At 56.7% G+C, this 26,936-nt stretch overlaps 1 protein-coding gene across 50 annotated transcripts in view; it reads left to right on the forward strand.

The window, feature by feature from the left end:
- Nucleotides 1-26,936, forward strand: part of RAP1GAP (RAP1 GTPase activating protein) — a 73,673-nt gene that overhangs the window by 36,946 nt on the left and 9,791 nt on the right. For all 50 annotated transcript variants that reach the window (XR_006694211.2, XR_001487106.4, XR_001487108.3 and 47 more), the window contains 16 exons: nucleotides 5,994-6,087; nucleotides 12,340-12,375; nucleotides 13,298-13,345; nucleotides 14,414-14,452; nucleotides 14,893-15,078; nucleotides 18,279-18,382; nucleotides 18,655-18,733; nucleotides 19,132-19,185; nucleotides 20,269-20,352; nucleotides 20,566-20,666; nucleotides 20,800-20,929; nucleotides 22,114-22,269; nucleotides 22,743-22,814; nucleotides 23,453-23,539; nucleotides 24,029-24,166; nucleotides 26,453-26,584. Coding sequence is in view for 35 of the 50 variants with exons in the window: in XM_045378815.2 (XP_045234750.2) it covers nucleotides 5,994-6,087; nucleotides 12,340-12,375; nucleotides 13,298-13,345; nucleotides 14,414-14,452; nucleotides 14,893-15,078; nucleotides 18,279-18,382; nucleotides 18,655-18,733; nucleotides 19,132-19,185; nucleotides 20,269-20,352; nucleotides 20,566-20,666; nucleotides 20,800-20,929; nucleotides 22,114-22,269; nucleotides 22,743-22,814; nucleotides 23,453-23,539; nucleotides 24,029-24,166; nucleotides 26,453-26,584 (1,540 nt within the window). In the remaining 15 variants the exon portion in view is untranslated. The remainder of the gene's footprint in view (nucleotides 1-5,993; nucleotides 6,088-12,339; nucleotides 12,376-13,297; nucleotides 13,346-14,413; nucleotides 14,453-14,892; nucleotides 15,079-18,278; nucleotides 18,383-18,654; nucleotides 18,734-19,131; nucleotides 19,186-20,268; nucleotides 20,353-20,565; nucleotides 20,667-20,799; nucleotides 20,930-22,113; nucleotides 22,270-22,742; nucleotides 22,815-23,452; nucleotides 23,540-24,028; nucleotides 24,167-26,452; nucleotides 26,585-26,936) is intronic.

Below are 26,936 nucleotides of genomic sequence, written 5' to 3' on the forward strand. Positions count from 1 at the left end.
ATCTCCACTCCAGTTCCGGTGAGAGTCCCAGGAGTGAGCAGATAAAGAAGGCTTTTGAAAAGTACAAAGAGCTGCACTCACGATGGTGCGATTATTATTGTTACCTCGATACAGAGATAAGGGAGGGGGAGGAGGTGCAGTGACAGTTGCCAAGAAACCCGGGAGCTGTCAGCAGCGGCTTCCGGCCCGGCCCATCCCACTCAGGAGCTGGGCCCTTCCCCCACACCCCTGCCTCACCCTTTCCCTGGAAAAGGTGCGTGTTCTCCCCGAGAGGGAGAGATAGCCACCACACAGACACAGGGGCTGAAGGTGACCCCGGAATGTGCCTGGCCCAGACTCCAGGTTGGCTCCAGCTTTCCATGTGACCTTGGGCGAGTCACCTGCTCTCTGGCTGCTCCCATTTCATGTGTCAGAGGAAGCAGTGGGCAGGTGTCCAGGCCAGAGAGGGCAGAGCTGGAGCTGGGCCTAGGGAAGGCGCTTGGCAGTGGCTGCAGGAGCCAGGGCCGTGATGGGAGGTCACTGGGGCAGGAGGCCAGGTGACGGGACTGAGGGCCTGGGCTGAGGGCAGTGGGATGCACACTGTGGAAGGGACACTGGACTGGAGTCACACCTCAGCCCTACCCTTTCCTGGTATGCGACCTGGGGCTTGTCACTGAACCTCTCTGAGCCTCAGTTTTCTCATCTGGAAAAAAGGTTTATATCTCATCTGGATTTTTTTTTTTTTTTTTTTTTGAGACAGAGTTTTGCTCTTGTTGCCCAGGCTGGAGTGCAGTGGCGCGATCTCGGCTCACTGCAACTTCCGCCTCCTGGGTTCAAGCGATTCTCCTGCCTCAGCCTCCCAAGTAGCTAGGATTACAGGCATGTGGCACTGTTCTCAGCTAATTTATGTATTTTCAGTAGAGACAGGGTTTCACCATGTAGGCCAGGCTGGTCTCGACCTCCTGACCTCAGGTGATCCACCCGCCTCATCCCCCCGAAATGCTGGGATTACAGGTGTGAGCCACTGTGCACGGCCTCATCTGGATTTTTAATAAGTTGCTGTGGCGCTCGAATGAAACAATGCCAGTGTAAGCTCCAGGGTGCTGCGCAGATGTGACCACAGTCATGGCAGGGGGAAGGAGGAGAGGGGAGAGCTCCCCATGTCCCAGCATGCTCTGGGCTCCTCCCAGCTGCCGCTGCCCAGGAGGAATGCAAAGCATTTTAAGCTGAGCCAGGCCAGGGAGGTTTTTGGAGACATAGGGAAGGGATAGAGACCAGGGGGACCTCCATGATGTGAACTGAATGGAGAAGACTAGGAAGAGACCAGGGTGGGATAGGAGAGAGAAGGGGAGGGACAGAGAGGTTCGGATTCATGAAGTGGGAGGAAATGACCACATTGAGGGTGGTCTGCCGAGGCCAGAGGAAGAAGGGGATTGGAGGGGTGCTGGGAAAGGTGGGGCAGAGACGGGCAAGCTGGTGAGGAAGGCTGAGCGGGAAAGGATGTGAAGCAGAGAAGGGCAGAGGGCTGGTGAGGAGAGGAGAGGCTTTCATTCATTGCTTCAAAAGTATTTACTGGGGCCAGGTACAGTGGCTTACTCCTGTAATCCTAGTGTTTTGGGAGGCCAAGGTGGGAGGATCACTTGAGCCCAGGAGTTCCAGACCAGCCTGGGTAACACAGGGAGACCTCATCTCTACTAAAATTAGCTGGGCATGGTGGTACCTGTAGTCCCCGCAACTTGGGAGGCTGAGGAAGGAGGATGGCTTGAGCCTAGGAATTTAAGGCTGCAGTGAGCTTTGATCATGCCACTGCACACCAGCCTGGGCAGCAACATGAAGACCCTGTCTCAGAAAAAAAAAGAGGCCGGGTGCGGTGGCTCACGCCTGTAATCCCAGCACTTTGGGAGGCCGAGACGGGCGGATCACGAGGTCAGGAGATCGAGACCATCCTGGCTAACCCGGTGAAACCCCGTCTCTACTAAAAAATACAAAAAACTAGCCGGGCAAGGTGGCGGGCGCCTGTAGTCCCAGCTACTCGGGAGGCTGAGGCAGGAGAATGGCGTGAACCCGGGAGGCGGAGCTTGCAGTGAGCTGAGATCCAGCCACTGCACTCCAGCCTGGGCGGCAGAGCGAGACTCCGTCTCAAAAAAAAAAAGAAAAAGAAAAAAGTATTTATTGAGCAACTGCTATTTACTAAGTGTCAGTATAGTGTAGTGTTAAGGGTACCACAACCAGATGTTGGGGGAGGTCAAATCTTCAGACCTTCATTTACTGTGTGTGACCTTGGACAAGTTACTTAACCTCTCTGTGTCTTAGTTCCCTCCTTTGAAAAATGCAAATTAAATGAGTTAATACAATAAAGTAGAGCAGAGCCCGCACATAGTAAGCTCTGTATCAGCTGTGTCTGCCATTGCTGTTGTTACTATTACCTTTCCAACTTGACTTGAGGTGCTGGGTCGAGTTCCTGAGCTGGAAGTTGTAAGGCTCTGTGGGGAGGTCCACAGGATCGGCCATACATGTTATAAAGTTCAGATCTTGGGCTCTGAAGTCAACAAACCTGTGTTCAAATGCCTGCCCTGCCTCATTGCCTGTGTGACCTTGGGCAAGTTAACGCACCTTTCTGAGCCTCGTGTGGAGAGCAGGCAGTTTCTGAACATCTGCCTCATTTGGGAGCTATGAGGATTAAATTAGATTATGCAAGATGCCCGGTAGGTCGTGGCTTTGTTATTCCTGTCCCTCTTCTACCCCTTCAGGTCTGGGGATGGATGGATAGGCGGTGCCTAGAGCCTCCAGTTTCCTTCGATGTCCCCATCCTGGAGCCCCTCCCTTCCCCTGCCCCTTACGACCTCAGCAGTGGCTTTTTAGGTGGAGTTGCCTTCGGGGAGCAGGACTCTGGCCAACCAGGAACTGGAGAGCCAAGGGCCCTGGGATGGGGTCCCAGGTGGAAGCCAGAGCACCCTGGCCTTCAGAGGCCACTCTGGTTCCGCACCCACATGAGCAATCCTGAGTGAAATGGACACCTCCAGATGGGGAGACTGAGGCAGAGAGGGTTCTGGAAGGGGGTTTTTCAGGGACTACTGCATGGCTATCATATGAGCCTAGGGGAAGACAGAAGGGCACCGGGACTAGCCTGATCACAAGCAACAGCCACCACTGGGCAGCCACAGCCACACCCAGCACTCCAGCACTAGCAGGGGCGGCCAGCTTTACCTGCTTCTACCCCAGGACTTCCTGACCCCCAGGCAGCCTCTGCCCTCCACCCCACTGCAGGATCCCTAGTTCCTCAAGGGCATGTACTTTCAATTCCAGCTGCATCCCCCATTCGCTAGAGGAAGTGGCTTCGCCTCTCTGAGCTTCAGCTTCTCTATCTGTGAAAATGGAGAGAAATAATACCCACCTTCTAGCACAGTAGTTGGGGGAGAGGATGCTTGACCCAGTCCCAGTCACATAGTAGGTTTCACCAAAGAGACCCCATGGGAGCCTTAGTGGAATTGCCTAGAACCCACCCTCCCTCCCTTCCTTTCTTCCTTTTTTTTTTTTTTTTTTTTTTTTTTTCTGAGGTGGAGTCTCCCTCTGGAGCCCAGGCTGGAGTGCAGTGGTGTGATCTCAGCTCACTGCAACCTCTGTCTCCTGGGTTCAAGCAATTCTGCTTTAGCCTCCCAAGTAGCTAGGGTTATAGGTACCCACCACTGCACCCAGCTAATTTTTGTGGGTTTTTTTGTTTGTTTGTTTTTGAGATGGAGTCTCGCTCTGTCGCCAGGCTGGAGTGCAATGGCGCAATCTTGGCTCACTGCAACCTCCACCTCCCGGGTTCAAGAGATTCTCCTGCCTCAGCCTCCCATGTAGCTGGGACTACAGGTGCACGCCATCACACCCAGCTAATTTTTGTATTTTTAGTAGAGACGGGGTTTCACCATGTTGGCCAGGATGGTCTCGATCTCTCGACCTCATGATCTGCCCATATTGGCCTCCCAAAGTGCTGGGATTACAGGCGTGAGCCACCACACCCGGCCTGTATTTTTTTTTTTTTTTCAGTAGAGATGGGGTTTCACCATACTGGCCATGGTTGGCCAGGCTGGTCTCGAACTCCTGACCTCAGGTGATCCGCCTGCCTTGGCCTCCCAAAGTTTTGGGATTACAGGCGTGAGCCATCACACCCGGCCCGCCTGTAACCATTTCTATGGACCTCTCTTTAGTCCCTACCCTCCCACTCCAGACTCTCCCTATGTCATGTACCCTGCAATATGCAGGAACCTGCGCATAGGGACATTCCTTTGCTCACAATCCTTCAGTGACCCCCCAACCTTCATTCGTTCATTCCAGTCATTCAACAAACAGTGAAACTTGGGCAGAGTTTACCATGAACAAATGATGTGAAAGTATTATTGAGTGAATTCCCATGAGCTGCCCAGGCTCTGCAATGAATGTTTTTGGAAACTGAGGCTGAGGCTGTGTCACTAACTCAAGCTCACCTAGCCAGTCAGTGCCTGAGACTTTCTCCCCTACACTGATGCCACAGGCTTGAAATGCCACTGCCACCATATCTTTCCTTTTGGGTCAAGCACTGGCCAGTGCAGACCCCTCTTGTAAGATGCCATCACTCCTGGGAGGTGGAGAGGCCTCTAGTGCATAAGTGGGGCTGTGGATGGTTCCTCTGGACCATTTCTCCTGCTGGAGTAGCTGGGCTGCGTGGAATTAGAAGGGAGGCTCAGACCGGGCACAGTGGCTCATGCCTGTAATCTCAACACTTTGGGAGGCTGAGGCGGGCGGATCACCTGAGGTCGGGAGTTCAAGACCAGCCTGACCAACATGGAGAAACCCCGTCTCTACTAAAAATACAAAATTAGCCGGACATGGTGGTGCATGCCTGTAATCCCAGCTACTCAGGAGGCTGAGGCAGGAGAATCACTCGAACTTGGGAGGCGGACGTTGTGGTGAGCTGAGATCAAGCCATTTGCACACCAGCCTGGGGAATAAGAGCAAAACTCCGTCACAAAAAAAAGAAGAAGAAGGGAGGCTCAGAGCTTTCTCGGTCTTCTTCCTGGGCCAGACTTTTTCGGGTCCTTCCCCTCTTGGGGTGTGGCAGCCTGGCTCTGCCTGACTCAAGCCTGCTGTAGGCCACCAGCGATCATCTGAGTCACCCTTGAGGGACCAGCCTCTCTTGATGGGACCTGAGCGGAGGTGCAGCCACGTCAGGGTGGCTCGAGGCAGCAGCACAAGCCAGGCCTGCTTGCCCAGCCCCAGGTCCCCTGGATCCCAGGAACCAGTGGGCATATCCTCTCCCTGCCCCAGAGGTGGCCTCAGCAGGCTTTTTAGGGTGACAGGAGCTGACTTGACCCTCACCAGACCTGCTTTCTTTCCTCAGGGAAGGGTGTGGTGTGGGCAGAGAGTCCGGGCTTCGAGTCAGGCAGGTCTCACGCAGATGCTAGCTTTGCTGCCGGCCAGCCATGTGACCTCTGTGCACAGCTGGGTCCTGTCCGTAAAGTGGGAATACCAGTGTGATGAGGAGGCCATGCCCTCAGGCCTGGAACGAGGGCTCGGCACAGGGCCTGGCATATAGTAGGCCCAATGAGTGTCAGTTATGGTCACTGTCATTCATAATAGTGGTAGCCCCGGTAGCCTCTCAGTGCCAAGGCGGCTACTCCCAGAGGCTCAGGGAGGAGTCCATTGTAGAGGCGGGAGCACCCTGCTTAGTCCAGAAAGCTCACCCTCCACAGCAACCCTCCGTACACCTGCCTCAGTCTACTCATCTTCAGAGTAGGTCACTGCTTGGCTGGAGGCCTAATGGAGAGCTTGGGGAGAGACCCTGTCCACGTCTCTTGATATCCAGGGAAGGAGAGCCTGTGTGGCAGCCCTGCTCACGAAGCCCCTCCTCTCCCTCCTTTTGGGGAACCCATGACCCTCTCTTCCATGAAATCTAACCCCCTCACATCCCCCAGCTCTGAGAGTGACTCTCCCAGAGTTCCCAAATTTCCTGGCTTGGGGCTCTCCCTGACCTCAGACTCTTTCTCTTCCAGGAGGAGTGATGGGCAGAACCAGCGCTTCCCTCAGGCACTAGACCTGTCACGAGTGAACTTAGTTCCCTCCTATACTCCTTCACTCTACCCTAAGGTAAGTGTCCCCCTCCATACCTACGGCCCCTGGTCTGCCCCCTACCTCCGACACATGCCCAGGGCTGGGAAAGGCCCACGAATGACTTTTGGGCAAAGGTAAAATGGGCAGATGCTGATGGGGTTTAGCTCCTAAGGGGTTGCCACTCCTGAGCCCTGGGTGAGCCTGGTGCAGTCGCAAAGGTTGAACCTGGGTCTGTAGACTGTTGTGGGGAAGGGCTTAGGGCAAATCTAAGCAAAACAGCTGGTAATAAACCAGCCCCCCAGCTATCTTCATCATCTCTACAATCAATGTCACCATCAGTCTCCTCATCTGTAAACCAGGCGCAATGAGAGGACCCACTTCACAGGGTCATTGTGAAGATTACTGCAAAGTACAGACAGGGCGGCCCGGGCACAGCATCTGACACAGAGTGAGAGCCCTGTCAACGAGCCCCTATCATTATCATTAAAATCAAACGTTTGACCAGTGCCTGCTTCATGCCAAGCCATGTGCTGGGTGCCAAGGGACCAGAAACCAATCTGATACAGATCCTGCTCTCAAGGAGCCACAGTCCAGTAAAGCAACAGATAACTGAACAACGTATGCAGAACATCAAATAGCAGAAATAACCGCTAATATTTATTGAGACTTACTGTGTGCCAAATGAGTACTTAATGCTTTATTTGCAGTATTTCATCTCATCCTTGAATTATGTGATAGCTACTATAATCAGTCCCATTTTGCAGATGAGAAAATTGAGGCTCAGAGAGGTTCAGTCACTTGCCCAACTCAGGTTGGATGTGGTGGGGCCACGACCGGATGCAAGCTGTCTCACCAGAGGGCCTGGTGTTAGGGCCTCTCTCATGCAGGGGTGATAAGTTCTCACTTTTGCAGTACTTTTTGCAGTTTCTAAAGCACATCCACAGACTTCATGCCACCTGGTCCTTTTAGTAAACCTTGGGTAGTAGGCATTCTCTAGTTGAGGATGCAGGAGCTCAGAGAAGTAAAGTGGTCTTCCCAAGGTCACACAGCCAGAAAATAGCAGAGGCAAGATCCACCAGGCTCCTCTCCAAGAGCTCTGGCCTGGAATAAAGGCCAGGCACCTTGCCTAGGCTGGGAGGGCAGATGGCCAAGGAATGGTGTCCATGTGTGGGACCACCACCTCCATGGGGGTCCCACGTAGGGCTGCTGGGAGCAGCAGAAGGAGGTTCCTGAGACCGACTCCTGTTTTCTCTGTCTGGGCAACAGCCCAAGACTGGGGCATGTGGATCCGGGGCTTGGCAGGAAGGGAGAGGCTCAATGGCAGCCCTCACTTGACAGCTGGGTTCATGAATGAAGCTCCCAGTCCCTCTCCCCCTGAGTATCTCAGGAGGAGCCCTGGGTTCTCACCAACGGCTGTGTGCCCTTGGGCCACAGCTTCCCCTCCCTGGGCCTCAGTCTTCCCATCAGGAGACTAGAGAGAGCGCAGGCCATCGCCGTGGGCCCTGCCTGCTAGACAGCCTGGGGTTGGCCTTCTCAGATTATTGAAAAGCTGCCTGTCCTCAGGCTTCCTGGCTTCCACCCAGTCTGGCTAGAAGCCTCCGTTTGTGCCAACACAGCTCAGAGAGTGGGCTCCGAACCTCCCCTTCCCGACAGCCCACCCCCACCTCAGAATCAAGAGAGTCTGTGGATCATCCTCCTTTGACAGGAGAGGAAGCCAGGGGCTAGAGAGACTGAATGATTCATCTGGGGTCTCCAGCAAGCCGATGCTGGGCTGAGGGAAGCCAGGCCTGTGATATCTTCTCCATCCTCCCCCGCCCGGTGCCCCTACCTCTGTGCACATTCATAACATTGATGGCATCTGTCTGAAGGGCAGGTGGCCTTCCTCTGCCAGTGGGCAAATCCCTGCCCCTCTCTGGGCCTCAGTTTCCTCATCTGTAAAACAGGTGACAGTTTCTTCTCTACCCACCTTGCCAGCTTGCAATTAATTGGGTGAAAGTACTTTGGAAAGTAGAAATTAGGAAGTTGAGCTCTTATCATTACATTCCCAGGGCTGGACAGGGCACCCAGAAGGGACATTCTCCTCCCTTCAGGCCCCACATTTGTACAGGCATCGAGCTACCCAGGACGCTCCTTCCCTCCCCCCTACGGGGGTTTCTCCACCCGGGGATTCAGAAACCTTCACACACATATGTACACAGCCTACCCACACCTACATACGGGGACATAGTTACAGACACAAAACACACAGCCACAGCCAGGGGTCTGTAAATATATTCAGAGACTTGCACATGTATACATGCATGAGACACACATGTCCAAACACAAATTCCCATACCCAGGCATTCCCATACACACACAGAAAGACAGTATGCCCACGTATATACAGCCACATCCGGTTGTGGAGTCTCACATGCACGCACACATGGCTGCACGCATATGTGCACACACCTTCCACACCACGTGGCACACAGCCATCTCTGGTGCTGTGAGCCGGTCTCGCCTCCCCCGGGGGCAGTGTGGGAATGGATGTTTCTCTGGCTGGATTTCAATGGGTGCCCGGAAGTGTTCAGGCCTGGAAGTGGCTGCATAAATCAATATTTGCTGTTGTTAATTATTAAAACCAAAGCTACACCATATCTGGAACACACATCTCCAGAGTTCCTGCTGGCTCTCCAGGCCCAAGCCTGATTCAAGGCCAGGGCTAGGGGGAAAGGGAGGGCACAGTGCTTTCCTTCCAGGAGCCCTTGGCTCTGGGGCTGGAGGGTGGTGGGCAGCTGCTGGCAGCTCTTTCAGGAAGCTGAACAGAGGTATGGCTCTGAGCTGGTGGGCAGCCCTGCCTCCGCAACATCCAAAGCAGCTGTGTCTCCTTGGCCACAGTTCAGGAAGCATTTGCTGTGTTCCCAACATCTGTCTGGAGGAAGCAGAAGCAAGGCCCTGTCCCTGTCCCTGCTGTACGGCTATACCAGGCCAGGGACACAGTGCAGAGTCAGCTGGAAGGGCCTACAGAGGCCTTATATTTTACAGATGGGGAAACTGAGGTCCAGAGAGGAGGCAGGGACTCACTCAAGGCCACTCAGCAAGTTGTAGCTAGTATCCACATGTCCCAAAATCTACCTGGGCCCTTTCCTCCATACCACGGGCCTGGCAGCCCCTCCCTAGGTGCTTTGGCCGTCTACCCCAGGATCTGGAGCAGCTAGGGCGGGGGAAGGGACGGGGCAGGCCAGCCACTGTCAGGCATGGGAAGCAGGGTGGAGGAGAGGAGGAGGAAAAGGGAGAGACCCCAAAGAGTAGCACCAGGTCTTTATCTGGATTCCACTTTGACTTCTTCCTGACTGCGTGGTCTCGGGCAAACTATTTCACCTCTTGCAACCGGTTTCTCATCTGTATAATGGAGATGACATTTGTACCTCTTTCTTGGGCTGTGACGAGATTACGACACATGCGAAGGACCCAGCATTAAGTAGGTGCTCAGGAAAAGCCCTCTGTCTGCAAGGTAACCCAACCCCGTCCTTGATGCCCTCAGGCGGGGTATCCAGAGCCTGGGAAGATGGAGAAGGTGAGGTGGGGGCGCGCTGAGGAGAGCCGAGCGGGCGGCCCCCGGCGGGGAGTCCGAGGCACCCAAAGCATCTAGCGCTCCGACTGGAGCGCGCAGGCGCAGCGTCCCCGGGCCGCGGGCCGGGCCGCCCCCGGGGGGCGTGGCGTCAGCGCCCCCGCCCCGCCCCGCGCCGCGCCGCCCGTACCTGGCGCCCCGCCCCCTCCGGGCCCGTCCGTGGGGCTAGCCCATCGCAGGCAGCGCTGCCGCCGGGAGCCGGGAGCGCGGAGTTCGGCGCTGTGGGGCACGGAGCCGGGCGCGCGCGGGCCGGGAGCCGGCCGGGCCAGCAGAAGTGCCGCCTGGGCGGGGGCCGGGCCGGGCCGGGCTCAGCATGGCACAGCCGCGGCCCCCTGCGCCCCCCGGCCGTCCGCGGAGGGGCTCGCTGCCCGCGGGGGCCGGCTGGCAGGTGAGGACCCGGGCGGGGCGGCGTGGCGGAGGGACCCCGGGGCTGGGTCACCCCAACTGCTGAGGAGCCGGGCCGGCTCTGCCCCAGCCAGGGCGGGCGCGCAAGGCTCCATCATGGTGGGCGTGTGAGCTTCTGGGCTGACAACGGCCACGGGGCACACCCCTACCCTGGGGTCCCGGACCCTGGGGCTCTTGCAGTGGCCTCCCGAGTGGCACTGTAGCTCTGGGCTGCAGCCGCAGGATATGTGTGGGCGCGTGCTACTGTCGGGACCACTTTACCCTGCCCCTGCCCCGTTTGGGGGGCTCCGAATGCTCCAGGGCCACTTTGTGGTGGTGCTGGCATGTGGGGCACCCCCCATCTGGGCCCCATCTCTCAGAGCCCTCGCATGTGTCAGGGCGTCTGCTGCTCCCTGTGAGGCTGTAGCTGTGGGTGTTGCTTGTTGCTGTGTGTACACTCTGGGTGACAGGACCATGTGTCAGTGTTTATGTGACTGATTCCCAGTGCAACAAAGCTTATTAGAGTGTTCCTGGCTACGTTTGGTCACCCTGAGTGGGGTGTCTTAATGGGGGACATTAATGCACCCATCATTACTGTGACCCTTTGGAGCCATGCCCAGCTGAGATTATGTGGCTGACCTGGTCACAGAAGCCAAAGTTGCTGTCATACAGTGTGTTGTGTTGACGGGCATGTTTGTCTGCCTGGACTTCATGTGTGTGTCTGTGGTTTCTGCTGTAACTGCCTGCGGAATTGTCGCTTTCAAATGCAGAGGTGTTGGGTGTGACCATAGGGGACCATGGGTCAGGGTGTCCCATGGACTCCTGTGGTGGGTTTTACAAGGTGGGTCTTGCCTCTATGGGCAGGCCTCACGGCGTGCAGATTTACACGGGCTTGTATCTTGTGACCTTTCCCAGGGCTCTGTGTGTGTGTGCAGGTGAGGGCTGTGTGAGGTTCAGACCGTGTCCCTCATCCTTGGGGATTATCTACCCCAGCAGTTGCTGGATACCTTTTGAGTCTCATTCACTGTTGTTATGTGACCCTGCCGAGGCAGGCAGGGCTTGTAGCTGTGAGTGGGGCTGCGTCTGGGTCAGCCTGGACACACCCGCCTGCCTCTGTGGCTGTGTGTTGTCATGCCTCTTGTTCTCACACATGAGAGTGGTTTGTGGTGTTACTGTAGCTTTGTGTGCAGTTACTGGTGTGCAGACCCGTGCAGGTGTGGGTATGCATTTGTGTGTGTATCTCTCCTGGTACTTGGACCTGCATGTGTGTGAGTGGGTGTGCTCCTGTGTAACTCAGAACGCCAACATGTATATTTGTGTGTTAGTATATAGTTCTAAGAATCACTGTGCACAGTCCCCATTGTATGTGTTTGTGTGTGTTGTTTTCTTGGTACATGAAACATGTATAGGGTGCAGTGGGACTTTAAATATTGCTGTGCAGGCTTCTGTGTGTGTGAGCAGGATGGGAGGGAGAGAGATGGAGAGAGAGAGAGAGAGAGTGTGCATGCTTCCTGGTGTACAACTCTGTAGCACATGTGTCAGCAGGAGCCGCCTGAGCTGAGCCTTGGAGGGGCAGGGGGAGGGTCACCATCCTGGAGACTCTGGGGGCTTCCCAGGCCCAGCCCTGAGCCGGGCCAGCCGGCAGGGATGCCGCCTTCCAGGAAGGCTCACAGGGAGTTGGCGCTGGAGAGGCCAGGGCTGCCAAGCGCAGCTGGCAGACACCGGATTAACTCTGCGTGTGCCCTGGCTCACCTCGGGAGAGGCTAGCTCGAGCGTGCGAGGGTTCAGCTGGTTCATGCGCAGGTGCTGGGCCAGTGGACATCCCAATGTCCTCTCCTCTGAAGCGCCCCCAGCTCACTCTACTTGGAGAGGGGTGGGCTGTCTGAGCAGTGGGCTGTGGCCTGGTTGACTGAGCCTTGCCCCCTTCCGGGAGAGGTGGGGAGAAGCACAGACCCCTCCTGGGGATCCAGGATGGGCTCGTCTCTGCGGCCGGGACTTGGGGCTACCTGTCCCTCCCCAAGGGTAGCAGCCTGTCAGGGAGCAGGACTGAGTGGGTGGGTGGCCCTGGCCCTGGGCCCTGGGCTCTGGGCTCACCCCACTTGGCAGTTGACCAGACTACGCGGGTCTCCCACACAGAGCCCCCTCCCACAGTGCTCCCGCCACTCCCACTTGCTGCTCAGACAGATGCCTCGATCACTGATCAGAGCTGGTGGGACCCGGAGGGCCGGGGTGGGTGGAGGCTCCTCTGAGGCTTGGCAGGATCAGCTGACCTCGCTCTCCTCTGTCTGTTGCAGAACACAGATCTATTTGAGATGATTGAAAAGATGCAGGTGAGGATGGCTCTGTGGCCTGTTCTGGGGAGCCACAGAGCTGGCTGGGCTGGGGCTGGGGGGCCCTTGCTGCATCTCCAGCCCTTCACCTCTCTGAGGACAGGCCACGCCAGTAGAAGATGGTGGCTACTGATTATCCAGGATCCTCTGTCTGAAGGTCAGGGTAGAGGATGCCCAACCCTCTCCATCTAGGCTCCCAGCTCCCATCCCTGTGTGGAACTGCAACGGGGCTGGGGTCAGATCATCAACCCACTCCACAGACACACACTGCCCCTCACCCAGTGAGAGACACCACAGGCTTTGCGGTGGGGGGCCCAGGTGGAATGGAGCTGGAGGAGGGGACAGACGCTGGGGGCCTGTCAGCCAGAGACTGTGCTGCAGGAGTGGGAGGTATTACCCCTACACCCTCCACCCCCCAGCCTCATCTGCTTTTCACATAGGTATGCACTGGGAGGTGGGCAGGGGGTGCTGGGGTGGGAGTGCCTTGAATACTCTCTCAACTTCGATGCCTCCTGTTTCTCTTTCTGTCTTCTCTCTCCAATGCCTCCTAGTTCTCTGTCATTCTGTCTCATCTCTGCCTCTCCCTCCCCCTCTCTCCCTCAACACATATCTGTGTAGATAACAGCCCCCCCCAGCTCACACAGTGGCGTGTGCACCTCCCCTGCCCCCACCCCAGCGGCACGTGCATTCCCGCAGAGTCCGCAGCCCTCCCTGAGGCTGCCAGCCTCCAGCCCCAGTCACTACCAGGACAGCCAGCCCTTCAGAGAGGCCCAGGGCCCCCAGCCAGCTAGCACCCTGCCCTGGGAGTACCCCAATCTTCGTGGCCCACCTCCTAGGGCTTTCCCCTTGCACGCCCTGGGGAGGGGAGGCAGTGCCTGGCGGCGGGCCTGGGAGAGTGTAACAGTGCTGCCTTCTCTTCCAGGGAAGCAGGATGGATGAACAACGCTGCTCCTTCCCGCCGCCCCTCAAAGTAGGTGGGCCTGGCAGTCTGCCTCCCTCTCTAGGGGGTGGAGGGGATCTGGGAAGTGCTGCCACCACTGCCCATCAAGCAGGAAATCCATCCCCTTTCAGGAAGTAGTCTTACAGTGTGCCAGGTGTGGGGGCCACAGCCGCGAGCGGGGTAGACCCAGCCCCTGCCCTCTAGGAGTTCTGTGATGAGGAGAACCCCTCTCTTACTAGAGGGCTGGGGCCTCTATTCTAGCTCCTCCTCTCTGTCTTCTTCACCGCTGCAGATTCCCCCTGCTTCTCCAGGCGTCCCCACCCCAAACTCTCATCTCTCAAAGCCCTCATCTCTCAAAGACAGCTGCTGCCAAATGTTTTCCCTGAAACCAGTGATGACCAGCAGTTGCAGGAAGACTCCAACCCAGGCCCTAGGAGACTTATGAGCTCCTGCTCCATGAAGCTGCTGTCTGGATGGGGAGGGAGTGATAGGGAGGCAGGCCTGGGTACCCCCCAGCCACTGGTGAGGAGACTGACCGGAGGCGGGGCACCCAGGGAGATGAGGGGGAGGCTCTTAGTTTTGACCCACTTTTCTTAGCATATGGTTCTTGGTGACTTGGGACCCCAGAGACCCTAGAAGACCAGGCCTGGTAGAGTGGGCCCAGGGCTGCAGGGTGAGGGTTAGAGGAGGGTGCATGGGCAGTAAGCCTGATGCTGTCTTCAGGGCAGAGGTCCTCACACCAGCAGTCAGTGCCACCTGGGAGCCTGTGAGAAATGTGCATCCTCAGACCCCGCCCAGACCGCTGCATCCAAAGCTCTAGGGTGGGGTGCAGCAACCCATGTTAACAAGCCCTCCAGGCAGTCCAGTGGTTTCTTCTGGGGAGGCAGTGAGCCCTCCTTTCCCCAGGCAAAGAGAACCCCAGAAGATGCCAGCACTCAGCACGCTAAGCCTGCCTCAGCCCGTGCCCATCTGTAAGAGGCGATGAGGCCAGGGCCCCATCCACACCCTGAGCCCTGAGGCTGGCCAAGCAGAGGCGAGCGCTGGGGGGCCTGGAGGATGGAAAGATGGAGAGACCCTTGCCCTGTTTGTGTTTTGCAGACAGAGGAGGACTACATTCCCTACCCGAGCGTGCACGAGGTACGCGATAGACCCCCGTGTCCACCCTTACCCGAGCCCAGGAGGCACTTACACAGGGCTTCTGGAAACAGGTCCTCCTCCTTAGGAGCCTGACCCGCGGGCCTTGCTGCAGGCTGGAGACTTAATTTCCAGGCCCAAGACCTCAGAGCCCATTTGAAACCTTAGGCCTTCTGAGCCAAATGTTCCAGCTTCCTGGGCCAAGGTCATGCTCCAGCTCTATCTGCCCCCACACCCCCTCTTGGAGACTTGGGTCTCGGCACTGTCTGGGTCTGGCTGAGGGAAAGGGCTAGAGCAGAACCCTGGGGCCCACACAGCCTCTGGCCTGTCCCCTCATATCCCTCAGCCATGACAGAAGTGGCTCCAGGTCTAAGTTGGGAGGGTGTCCCGGGGTCCCCAGTGGGGTACAGTGTGGGGTGGCTCTCAGCTGAGTCCCTCCTCAGGTCTTGGGGCGAGAAGGACCCTTCCCCCTCATCCTGCTGCCCCAGTTTGGGGGCTACTGGATTGAGGGCACCAACCACGAAATCACCAGCATCCCCGAGACAGAGCCGCTACAGTCGCCCACGACCAAGGTGAAGCTCGAGTGCAACCCCACGGCCCGCATCTACCGGAAGCACTTTCTCGGCAAGGTGGGTGGCCGGCTGGTGTAGCGGGGCTGGCTGGGGTGGGTCACAGTTCAGCCCCACTCGAGGCTAGGCCTGGGAGGGAGCAGAACCCATGGGCCAGGGCTGGGTGACAGTCCTAGAGCCCTGAGTAAACATGCTCCCACCACACACACTCCCAGTCCCCAGGGAACTCGCATGGCGGAATCTCTTGTTCATTCAACAAACATTGATTGCAAAGGCAGCATTATGGCATAGTGGTTCATGGCAGAGACTCTGCCAGGGTTTGAATCCTGGCTCTGCCAGCCACTACACAGGACATCGGGCAAATCGCTTAACTTCTCTGTGCCTCATCTTCTAATCTGTGAAAATGGTGGTTGGTGGTGATGATACCCACCTCATAAGGCTGCTGTGAGGCTTCAGTGAGCTGTTATCTGTCAGGTCTTTACAGTGGCGTCTGGGACAGAGTAAGTGCTCAGTCAGGGGTGGCAAATAATGAGGACAGGCCGTGTGCCTGGCCCTGTTCTAGGCACCAGGTATACAGCAGCCAACACAATAGACCCAGCCCCTCCCTTCGGGCAACTTGGAGTTAGGGGAACAGTAACGTCATGGATTGATGCAGCCCCTGCCCCGCCACCAGTACAGAGCAGGGACCCTGTCCAGCAACCACTTGTCAGAGTATTGAGGGAGCCGAGGGGAGGTCCCGTGCCAGGAACGTGTGTGTCAGGTTGCAGGCCAGGTGCTGTCTTTTTGTCAGCGTAGAGCCAAAATGAGGAAGTGTGTCGTGGACTCTGGAGCCTCATGGCATGTGTGGGAATCTTGGCTCTTCCATTAACTGATAGTGTGACCTTGGGTAAGCTATTTAACTTTCCTCATCTGTGAAAATGGGGATAATAAAAGTACAGGCAAAGCTTCTAGAACCATGCCTGGCACATGGTAAATACTCAGTTAATGTTAGCTGTTGTCACGTCTTCATAATTACTTGGTGATATCAGGATTATTCTGTTTTTGCAGAAGAGGAAACCGAAGCTCAGATAGGTAAATGATTTAGTCAAGGTCACACAATGACTAAGCCTGGGAATTGAACCAGCTTTGGCTGACCTTCCATTAAGATGCACGGGAGAGATCATGCTCCTAGCCATTGTGTGTGTGTGTGTGTGTGTGTGTTGGGAAGAGGGGGTGACTACTTGGGGATTGGGAAGCTGTGTGACCTCAGTCTGGGCCTGGGCATTGGCCTGACTCTGGGAGACACTGGTGCTAACCAGTGGAGTTAGGGGAGGATCCATCGTGACTGAGACTAAACCAGCAAGCCAGGTTCAGGAGCCTTTGCCTGGGTTCTGGGAACAAACCCAGAACCCAGCATGGAATTCCACTTCCCAGCTGAGCTCTAGAGGTGGAGAGAGACCTGCATCCTAGGCATCTGCTGTCCAGAGGTTCCCAGCTGGGTCTGGCAGGTGGTAGGATCTGGGGATACTGTGTGTGCCAGACACATGGTTGGCACTCAGAAAAGTTTGTTGAAGGAGTGACAAGTGACAGATGAAGGTAGGAACAGATGAAGGTAGTGGACCTTGAGTGCAGTAGGATCTGAAGAAGTGCAGGTTGGAGGGTCAGAAGAGGTGGCTGGGTGCCGTGGCTTATACCTGTAATCACAGCACTTTGGGAGGCCGAGGCGGGCAGATCACTTGAGGTCAGGAGTTCAAGACCAGCCTGGGCAACATGGCAAAACCCCATCTCTACTAAAAATACAAAAATTAGCCAGGTATGTTGCTGGGCGCCTGTAATCCCAGTTACTCAGGAGGCTGAGGCAGGAGGATCGCTTGAACCCAGGAGGTGGAGATTGCAGTGAGCTGAGATGGTGCCACTGCACTCCAGCCTGGGCGACAGAGCAAAACTCTTATCTCAAAAAAAAAAGAAGAGGTCTCATGTCCAGGATCAGATTAGCAGTACTGAGGGGAGAAGCCCCAGGGCTGGCAGAACGGCAGGGCCCCTTTCTGACTCTAGGTGGGGTAATGGGGGAAGCAGCCAGGTGCTCAGACACTGGACCCTATCCTGGCAGATGGTGGAGGTTATGATGACTTTGGGCGTTGACTTTCTGCAACCCTGAGCCCGCTCTCCCACTGTGTCCTGGGGGCTCCTCTGGGCTTGGGGGTGTCCAGGGAAACTCCCTGCTCCCTGGACTTCCCTGCCGAGTGCCTCCTTATCAAGTGCCTGCCACTCCCTCTCTGCTGGACGGTGTCAAGCATTTGGGGGTTTCTGCCACTTTGTGCCCAGGCAAGGCTGGGGGACTCTTCCCCGGGTCCATTGAGAATGCCCCTGAGCTACGGATTCATGGGGCACGTCCGCTGGCCCCTGCCTCTGTCTGCTCCTGGCCTCTGAGCACAGGTGTTCATGTTTGAACAGGATTTACTTCTAGGATGATTCCTGGGGCGGGTGTGGCCAGGCAGCCAGCTCCACTCCCAGAGTTTGGGCTAGGGCTGGGGCTGGGGTTGGCAAGGGGAGCCCGGGGCCAGGCTGGGTGGTGTCTCCCTGAACTTCCAGCCCTCGGCTTTGAGACTTCCCCACCTGGAGGTGCCAGCCCTGGGCTCCTCTCTAGGGGTGCCATCCCTGCAGCACCCACCCCTGATACTCTTCGGGTGTCTTCCCAGCCCTGCGCCCTCTTCCAGGTGAGACAGGAGGGCGGAAACCTGCCTGGCCAGCCGCCCTGTGTGTTGTGAGATGTTTCGCTTCCTGTTTCTCACGGGCCCTGGCTTCAGGGGCCACAGAGTCACAGGTTGGGCAATCAACTTTTGCTCATTGAACACCTGCTGGGTGCCCAGCCCTGAAAAGGGCCAAGGCTGAAGACAGGCATGGAGATCCGAATATGGTCCCGACTCGATGAGCACCCAGAGATCCAGTGTTACTACCCACCCTCACTGAACTGAGCCAGGCACTTCGTCCCTTTCAGTTCTGGCTGCCACCAAAGTACAGGGCTCCCTCCTATTTGGCAGACTAGGAAAGCAAGGCACAGAGAGGCCAAGTGACCTCCTCAGGCTGCCCAGCTGGTCAGTGGCAGAGGGGGGCTTTGAGTGCCGGTCTGTCTGACGTGGGATCTGCTATCAGCCGTAACACCTGCTATGGGCGAAGGACCCCCCCCCGCCCCATCTGGGAGTGGGTTGGCTTTCTGGCCTGGTTTCAGGAAGCCCCGTGCTCAGCCTCACCCACTCCCCTGGACCCCACCTCCACTGCAGGAGCATTTCAATTACTACTCACTGGACACTGCCCTCGGCCACCTTGTCTTCTCACTCAAGTACGATGTCATCGGGGACCAAGAGCACCTGCGGCTGCTGCTCAGGTGAGGGTGGTGGGGGAGTCCCGAGATGGCAGGAAGGGCTGAGGCCTTAGAATCTCAGACCCCATCTCATTTGACCCACTCTCTTCATCAAGGCCCAGAGAGGGGCAGGGATTTGCCTGAGATTGCACAGCAAGTTAGTACCCGAGTCAGCCTGATACCCATCATCACCTCTGGTCCTCGCTGTGGTCCACCCCCTTCTGGCCTTACTTTGTGGGGGGTGGGGTTCCCGTTTTCCTTTCCTAGGCCTTCACCATGTGACTTTCTCTTCCCAGGACCAAGTGCCGGACATACCATGATGTCATCCCCATCTCCTGCCTCACCGAGTTCCCTAATGTCGTCCAGATGGCAAAGGTGAGGCCTCCGCTCCCCTGAGCTTCCCTGGCTGGCCTCGCAGATGGGCACCTGTGGGGCTTCAACTCTGCCTCGGTGTGCCCCCTTCAGCCGTAGGCCCTTGCCCTGGGCTGCTGCCCTATCCTGAGGCCGTCTCTCACGTGTTCCCACCGTGTCTTGGGCTACCATGTGTTCTCCCGGGCCCCCGTCCCCTGCCTGTGTGCTTTTGGTTTTCTCTATAGCACCCTCAGATCTCAGGGGACCTCCGTTCCCTAAGCAACAGTGAACCCCGAGTCCTGCTTTAGCTTTGGCCATTCCCAGCATGGCTCCTCCCCAAACCTTGACCAGGGAGGCCCAGGCAGCCCCGTCTCTCCTCCCTGGCCCCAGGCCTCACGCCCCTCCCTTATCTCCTCCTGCAGCTGGTGTGTGAAGACGTCAACGTGGATCGGTTCTATCCTGTGCTCTACCCCAAGGTATGACTGGATCTGGGCACAGCTCACTGAGGAGGGTGGGAGAGTAACTGGAAGACTGAGCATTTATTAAGCACCTTCTGTGTGCCAGGTACTTTCCCCAGGTTCTCTCATTTAATCCTCACAATAACCCTGTGAAGTCCACAATTTGCAGAAGAGGAGCCACCGAAAGGGCCTGTGCCTTACCCCAGGGTGCACAGCAGATAAGGAGGGCCTGCATTTAAGCCTAGGTTTGTCTGCCTTCGAGGCTGGCCTCGCTAACATCTGGAACCTCTGTGATGTTCGGAGACCCTCCTGAGAGCAATCTGTGCCGCAGTCCTCCCCTGGAATGGGTGTCTTTTCTACTGGCCCTGCCTTTTTGTCCCAGAGGAGACCTGTAGAGAAAGAATAGCCCCGGCACTTCCTGCCCGGGTGCTGGGAGCTGGGCTCTAGGCACTGTGACAGTGTGGGGATGGGGGGAGGGGCTTCTGCCTTGGACGAGCCAGGGGCACCTCCTGGAAGAGGACAGACAGGTAAACCCTTGTGTCCCTGACTGAATTCTGGAGCAGTGTGAGGTCTCTAGAGGTGGTGTGGTCCAGGACAGGTATCCTGAAGCAGCTTCAGAAATCAGGGCCCACCTCCTGCTTATGGGAGAGGAAACTGAGGCCTAAGGTGAGGAGGAGAACTTGCTCAATGCCCACAGCAGATTGGTGAGACGTGGCCTGTTCTGGAAGAATGATGTGGGTTTACAGAGAAGCCGAGGAGTGAGTTGGGAGTTAGACTGGAGTAGGGGCGGGCTTGGCATGGCAGGACTGGGACTCACGGCAAATTCAGGAGTGATGAGCCTAAGCTTTGGGATCCAACAGACCTGGGGTCAAATCCCAAGCCTGTACGTGCTTGCAAGCCATTGACCCTAGGTGAGTCACTTAAGGTCTCTGAACCTGAGATTCAGAGGGGACAGCTGGACTGTCTCCCTCCCAGGCTTGTTCTGAGAATTACATGACGTGATGCGTGTAGAGCGCCTGGCTCAGTGCTTGGCACAGGGGAAGAGCACGTCGAATGGCAGCTTGCACATGCGGCCTCTTCACCCGGCGTCCTCTCCTGCAGGCTTCCCGGCTCATCGTCACCTTTGACGAGCATGTCATCAGCAATAACTTCAAGTTTGGCGTCATTTATCAGAAGCTCGGGCAGGTGTGCTCACCTCCTCCTCCCTGCTGCCCCTCCCCACCCGGCCCCGTATCTGGAGCCTGACACCTTTTCCAGGGCAGCACAGCGGCCAAGGGACTCGGGAGCCCAGGAGGCTGCCAGAGGTCCTCCCTCCAGCCCTCTCTGGGTCCTAGTAGGGACAGAGGGCAGGGGCTTCTCAGGAACTCCAGCTCAATGACCTCGGCCCCTCATTCCCAGACCTCCGAGGAAGAACTCTTCAGCACCAACGAGGAAAGTCCCGCCTTCGTGGAGTTCCTTGAGTTTCTTGGCCAGAAGGTCAAACTGCAGGACTTTAAGGGGTGAGTATTAGGGTGGGCTGAGCAGAGTATAATCTGACTGTGCTCCTGGGCAGGGAGGGAGCCCCTGTCCTGGCCCCGTGGAGGCCTGGCCGGGGCTGGAGACTGAGCCATGGCCTGGGGGACCCGGGGGCAGGTTCCGAGGAGGCCTGGACGTGACCCACGGGCAGACGGGGACCGAATCTGTGTACTGCAACTTCCGCAACAAGGAGATCATGTTTCACGTGTCCACCAAGCTTCCCTACACAGAAGGGGACGCCCAGCAGGTAGCCTGGGCACCCCCACCTGCCTCCCATCTTCCACCTGTCCTCCCCCTCCACCTGTCCGTTCAGCTTCCATCACGCCAGGCTCAGCGCGGGCCCTGGGACAGAGATGGAAATGATCAGCGCCCCCACTTGTGGGCTCTCATTGGGTCAGGGGAGACAGGCTGCTTCAATGCTGGGAAAGCCTTGGTTTCTACAGTCAGAATGGCACCCACCTCCTAGGTGAGCATAAATGTGTGAGTGCATAGAGGGACTAGAACAGTTCATAGTACGTTGCAAGAGTTTAGCAGATCTAAGCTGGTGCTTTACGGGGAGTGGAGAGCATCATGGGGTCATGTGGGGATGTGTAGTCTTGGCAGAGGTGGGAGCTTTCAAGAGAAAGTGACTTTTAGACTGTGAAGGAGCTGGGAGAAGGCAGGGAAATGTTCCAGGTGTCGAGAACAGCTTCTGCAAAGACCTGGACTCGAGGACATGCAAAGCATGTTCCAGGAACTGAACTCAGAAGTGTGTCCCCTTGTCCTGAGCCTCCTACAGGGCTATCTGCCTTCCCAATCAGGTCCCCAGCCCAAGGGAATAAAAGGGAAATGTGAGAAAAATGGAAATAGTTATTCCTTATTTTTAGTGTCTTTTAATTTTCTTTTACTGAGGGTCTGTGTTCATTTTAGCAACATGAATGTGTACCAAGTAGAGCCTGTTTATTCAATCGGGGGCCATGTTTGGGGCATTGATATAGGAGAAGGGCTGAGAGGTAGGGTCTAGGGACCGAGAGACCTGGGCTCGAGTCCCCAAGCTCATTATAGCTCATTATAGCACCTTCCAAGTCACTGCTCTCGGCCTTGGTTTCATCGTCTGTCACAGCACTCCAAAAAACCTACAGGAATTGTTCTTGTAATTTCAATAGATGTCCAGGCACAAGTGGGTTTTGATTGCGTGGATGAATTGAATAGTGGTGAGGTCTGGGACATTAGTGTACCCTCGTCACCTGAAGAGTGTACGTTGTTCCAAACAGGCCATTTTTCAACTAAAATCGTTTTAAGACAAGTTTATTTTGCTACATCATTTTGGGGAAAGCAGGTCCTTAGATGTGCCCTCTGACTACCCCAAACCCTCCTAAACCTCTGCGGGCACCCCTGTCCCCAGTGGGCCCCTTGTGGCCAGACCGTGAAGGCCCGTGGCCTTGTGCTCAGTTGCAGCGGAAGCGGCACATCGGGAACGACATCGTGGCTGTGGTCTTCCAGGATGAGAACACTCCTTTTGTGCCCGACATGATCGCATCCAACTTCCTGCATGCCTACGTAGTGGTGCAGGCTGAGGGCGGGGGCCCTGATGGCCCCCTCTACAAGGTGGGTGCTCTTGGAGCCTCCCAGGGGCGTCAGCAAGGACCCTGGCTGCAGCTCTGCCCTCCCTGGGATGCCTCTCTGAGCCTCACTTTTTCCAGCTGTAACGGGGGACCATGGAAGGCTTCAGTGGTGCACTGTTCACACCATGCCCTCTGTCTTCCCCAAAGCTCACCCCCTCAGAGAGGACAGTTTCCCTCCTCTGCCTCCTGGCCTGGTGTCACTGTCCTCCACCTCCCATAGCCTCCTCTGCCTTCACCATCCCGATGATTCCTGTAGCCCTCACCCCTCTCCACCACTAAAATTCAGGGCAAAAGATAGAGGGCAGAAATCCCTGGAAGAAAGATTCATCCAGCCCACAATCACTGAGCCTCCCCAACCAAGGGGCAGGCCAGGGAGGCAAAGTAGAGGTTTCTGGCTAGGCTGGGGCAGAGCAGACCCCAGACTCCACAGGAACGGACAGCTGCCCTCCCTTCCAGGTCTCTGTCACTGCAAGAGATGATGTGCCCTTCTTCGGACCCCCCCTCCCGGACCCCGCCGTGTTCAGAAAGGTGAGGGGCAGCCCCTAGTCATGGGCAAAGCAGGACAAAATGGGTGGGGGCCTGGGGGGTGCACATACATTCTGCCTTATGAGGTCCCAAAGCTGCATTGTGTGCCAGGGCAGCTGGGCTCCCCTAACTGCAACTGGGGACTGGCTTTTCTGTTCATCTTGAAAACACTTTTTTTTTTTTTTCCCCACAAGGTCACAGAATAAACTACACAATTGTTTTATACTTTCCATGTAGTAGACTGGCCTTTCCTCATTTCTGTTCTCTTTCTGACAGTTCCAATCTCTTCTTTCTTCTAAAATGTTTGGGGAGGGGCACACTTCAAGCTTGGGCTTCAGCTCTGTACACAGCTCAGCTACCCTAGACTGAAGCAGTAGGTCGAGGCCCCAACTCAGACCCTAACATCTGTGGGGTTTGCTCTCCTGAGGGCATGGGCAGCCATGAAGGGCACTGGGGCCCCTTGAAGGTACCTGGGGAGCTGAACCCAGGGAGATGCCCTTTTGGGAGTGAAGAGGGTGACCCCAGGCCCCAGCAGAGCATGGTTCAGGAGCTGCAGCCTCTGCCTCATTGGGGTTCAGACTCTTGTTTATGTGTTCATCTGAACCTCTGTTTCTCATCTCCTCCACACTGGGGGTTTCCAGGGGCCTGAGTTCCAGGAATTTTTGCTGACAAAGCTGATCAATGCTGAATATGCCTGCTACAAGGCAGAGAAGTTTGCCAAACTGGAGGTGAGGATGGGCTGTAAGAGCTGGGTCACCCTCTTCTCACCTTCCAACCTAGAACTTCAGTCCTGTCTCTGGGAAGGGAAAAGCCATGTTCAGACCCTGGCCTTAGCGGGGACACTTGGGGCTGGATGGATTGATGGATGAGTAGGAGGTTGGGGGGAGGAAGCCGGAGGGATAGTGAGGAGTGCCCAGGAGATGCTGGGATGCGGGCAGGCTGATGGGGGACACCTTGGGTCTGGGTAGGGGGTGAACCTGGAGGGTGGGGACATGAAGCCAGACCTTGAAGAGGCTATGAGGGGCCCTTCATATGAGGGTCCCTGGGGGCTGCTTGAGCTGTGGAGTGGCCTGGGGGAAGGCGGTGCAGGGGCCCTCCCCACTCCCCACTCATTCAGAGAAGGCGTCCCGTGCCTCAGAAAGGTGGCCGGGATTTGAACTGTGGGCCGAAGGGCTGATCCCTGGGGTCCTTCCTGACGGCCCGGGCCTGGCCCACAGGAGCGGACGCGCGCAGCCCTCCTGGAGACACTCTATGAGGAACTGCACATCCACAGCCAGTCCATGATGGGCTTGGGCGGCGACGAGGACAAGATGGAGAATGGCAGTGGGGGCGGCGGCTTCTTTGAGTCTTTCAAGGTGAAGGGCCCCAGGTCTAACTGGCCGGGGAGCAGGGATGCGGCTAGGGCGGAATCCCAGGCTGAGGCTGATGGACACGGCATGGGGGTGGAGTCTGGCAGAAGGGGCGTGGCTTAGGGGCTGGAGTCCCGGACTGGGGAGTGGCTAGAGGCGGTTGGCATTGGAGGTGGTATTTGAGAGGGGGTGTTGCTAGAGCGAAGTCCCGGACTGGGGCTCATTGACATGGTGTGGAGGTATGGCTAGAGGCTGCTCGCATGGGTGTAGAGTCTGGGAGGGGACGTGGCTGGGGGTGGAGTCAGGGGCCAGGGCTAATGGACGTGGCGTGGGGGTGTGGCTAGAGGAAGCCCTAGTCTGGGAGGAGGGCCGGGCTCGAGGTGGATTTGGGCTTTACAATGGGCTTACACTTGTGGACATAGTCTGCCTTGAGTAGAGTTTGAGGGAGCAGCGTGTAAGGTGGGACCCTGGCTTGAGGAGGAGTAACTGTTGGAGGTGGGGCCTAGGTGGAGAATTCACCTGGGAATTCTGCTGAAGGTTGGAGGATTCTGGGAGACAGCAAGGGCTGCTGATACAAAGGCTGCCAGGTCAGCAGGCAGAGAAGAGAGGAAGAGGCTCTGTCTTGACTGAGAGAAAGAAATAGAGTTCTCAGAAGGGGTGTGTAAACCATGATCATTGGAGAGGGACCTGGCCTGTGTGACCCACCCTGCCTGTCCCTGGTTTAGCTTACTTTAAGAGCAGGGACACTTCAAATCTCAGCTCTGCTACTTACCAGCTTGGGCATTCCGTGAGCATCAGTTTCTTTATCTGTTGAGTAGGGTAATGGCAACTTACCTCATACAGTTATTGTTATCTTTAAAAGAGTTAGGTTAGTACAATATAAGTTTAAAAGCAAAATGCGGCCGGGCGCGGTGGCTCAAGCCTGTAATCCCAGCACTTTGGGAGGCCGAGGCGGGCGGATCACGAGGTCAGGAGATCGAGACCATCCTGGCTAACACGGTGAAACCCCGTCTCTACTAAAAATACAAAAAACTAGCTGGGCGCGGTGGCGGGCGCCTGTAGTCCCAGCTACTCGGGAGGCTGAGGCAGGAGAATGGCGTAAACCCGGGAGGCAGAGCTTGCAGTGAGCTGAGATCCGGCCACTGCACTCCAGCCTGGGTGACAGAGCAAGACTCCGTCTCAAAAAAAAAAAAAAAAAAAAAAGCAAAATGCAAAACCTTACCTGTCTGCCTCAGCAATTACTGTCTGAAATGAGAAGTGTGGGGAGTGGAGTAGTTCCTGGACAGGGTCTGGACTCACCCAGGCTACAGGGCCCCAGATGGTAGCCTTTTTGCCACCGTCTCCACCCACCTGCCCATCTTCCAGGTGCCTGGCCAGCTGGTCACACCTCACCCTCAACCCAGGGCAGGTCACACAGCTGGAGATATGGGTTGGAATAAGGGAATTAGTCCAGCTGCCCAGGCCTGCCCAGGAACTGAGGGGAATAGATCATCTTTGAGAAAGAGGCTTGGAGACTGGAGACAGGACAGATGGGGTCAATATGGACCTGGGGTGTCTCCTTTGAGGAGGGCTCCAATGGTCCCACATCTGGTAGGTGCTGGACGGTGGACCTAGATTAGGTCAAATAATTTCTCAGAAGCAGCAGAGTCCACAGTTGAGGGCATGGGTCCTGGCATGCTGGGCTCGCCCCTGCCTCAGTTCCATCATGTGTGACATGGGCATGATTGCTAGTCCCCTTCTTGCAGGGGGATCCAGTGACAGAGTGATTGTAAAGCACTGGTCCCACAGCAAACATTTGGTATAGATTGGTCTGGAAAAAACAGGGAAGGAGGGTGTGAGGGAAGAAAAGAAAGAAGACCGGAGAGCTCTAAGAGGCCTCAACAGGAATGAAACTCGGGTGTCAAGAGGGCTCTCTGTGCACTCAGTATCTTCTGCAGTCCTTACGCAGCCACATGAGGACACTCAGCACAGAGCAGCCTGTGTGTCCCAGAGACTGAGAGAAGTGAAGTCGTGTCCCCCAGGCCACCCGGCAAGTTGGTGGCAGAGCCAAGACCTGAGCTACCCTTAGGCAGGCCCCATATGTACCTGCTTCTCATGTGACGCACAGGGAAATTGAGGCCTGGCCCCACCTCCCTCTGTTGCCCTGCTGTCCACGTGCCCAGGGGAAGGGATTTCCAGGGCTCACCCAGAGTGGCATTGCCGGGGAGGGACCAGATGCCTGGGCTCCTGGGTTTCCCCAAGGGGACGGCCCTTAGGAATCCTGTGCCTCCTCCACCGCCACCCGCTTCACAGAGGGTCATCCGGAGCCGCAGCCAGTCCATGGATGCCATGGGGCTGAGCAACAAGAAGCCCAACACTGTGTCCACCAGCCACAGCGGGAGCTTCGCGCCCAACAACCCCGACCTGGCCAAGGCAGCTGGAATAGTGAGTGCCCTCCCCGTGCCCAGGCCCCTGTCCCTCCCTGAGGGGGGCCCTCAGCTCTCCTCTGCCTCCTGAGGCCTGGCCCCCCTCTCTCTGTTGCCCTGCTGCCCACGTACCCATCCTAGGCTCTGGATTTGGTCTAGCCACTGCTTTCCTTGGGAGGGGGGTGAAGTGCCCAGGCCAGGACACTGCGGTGCTGACAGCTTGCAGCCTGCGGCCCCTTCCCAAGCTCCTTGGCCCTCCCCTCCTCCTGGCCCCTGATACATTGAGGTGTGACTTTCCGCAGGTCAGCCCTGGGGCAGCCTCTGTGTCTCATTCCTTATTGAGTATCTATTATCTGTTTGCTGGGGACTGG

The sequence above is a fragment of the Macaca fascicularis genome, chromosome 1, assembly GCF_037993035.2.
Source record: "Macaca fascicularis isolate 582-1 chromosome 1, T2T-MFA8v1.1".
Classification (NCBI taxonomy): domain Eukaryota; kingdom Metazoa; phylum Chordata; class Mammalia; order Primates; family Cercopithecidae; genus Macaca; species Macaca fascicularis.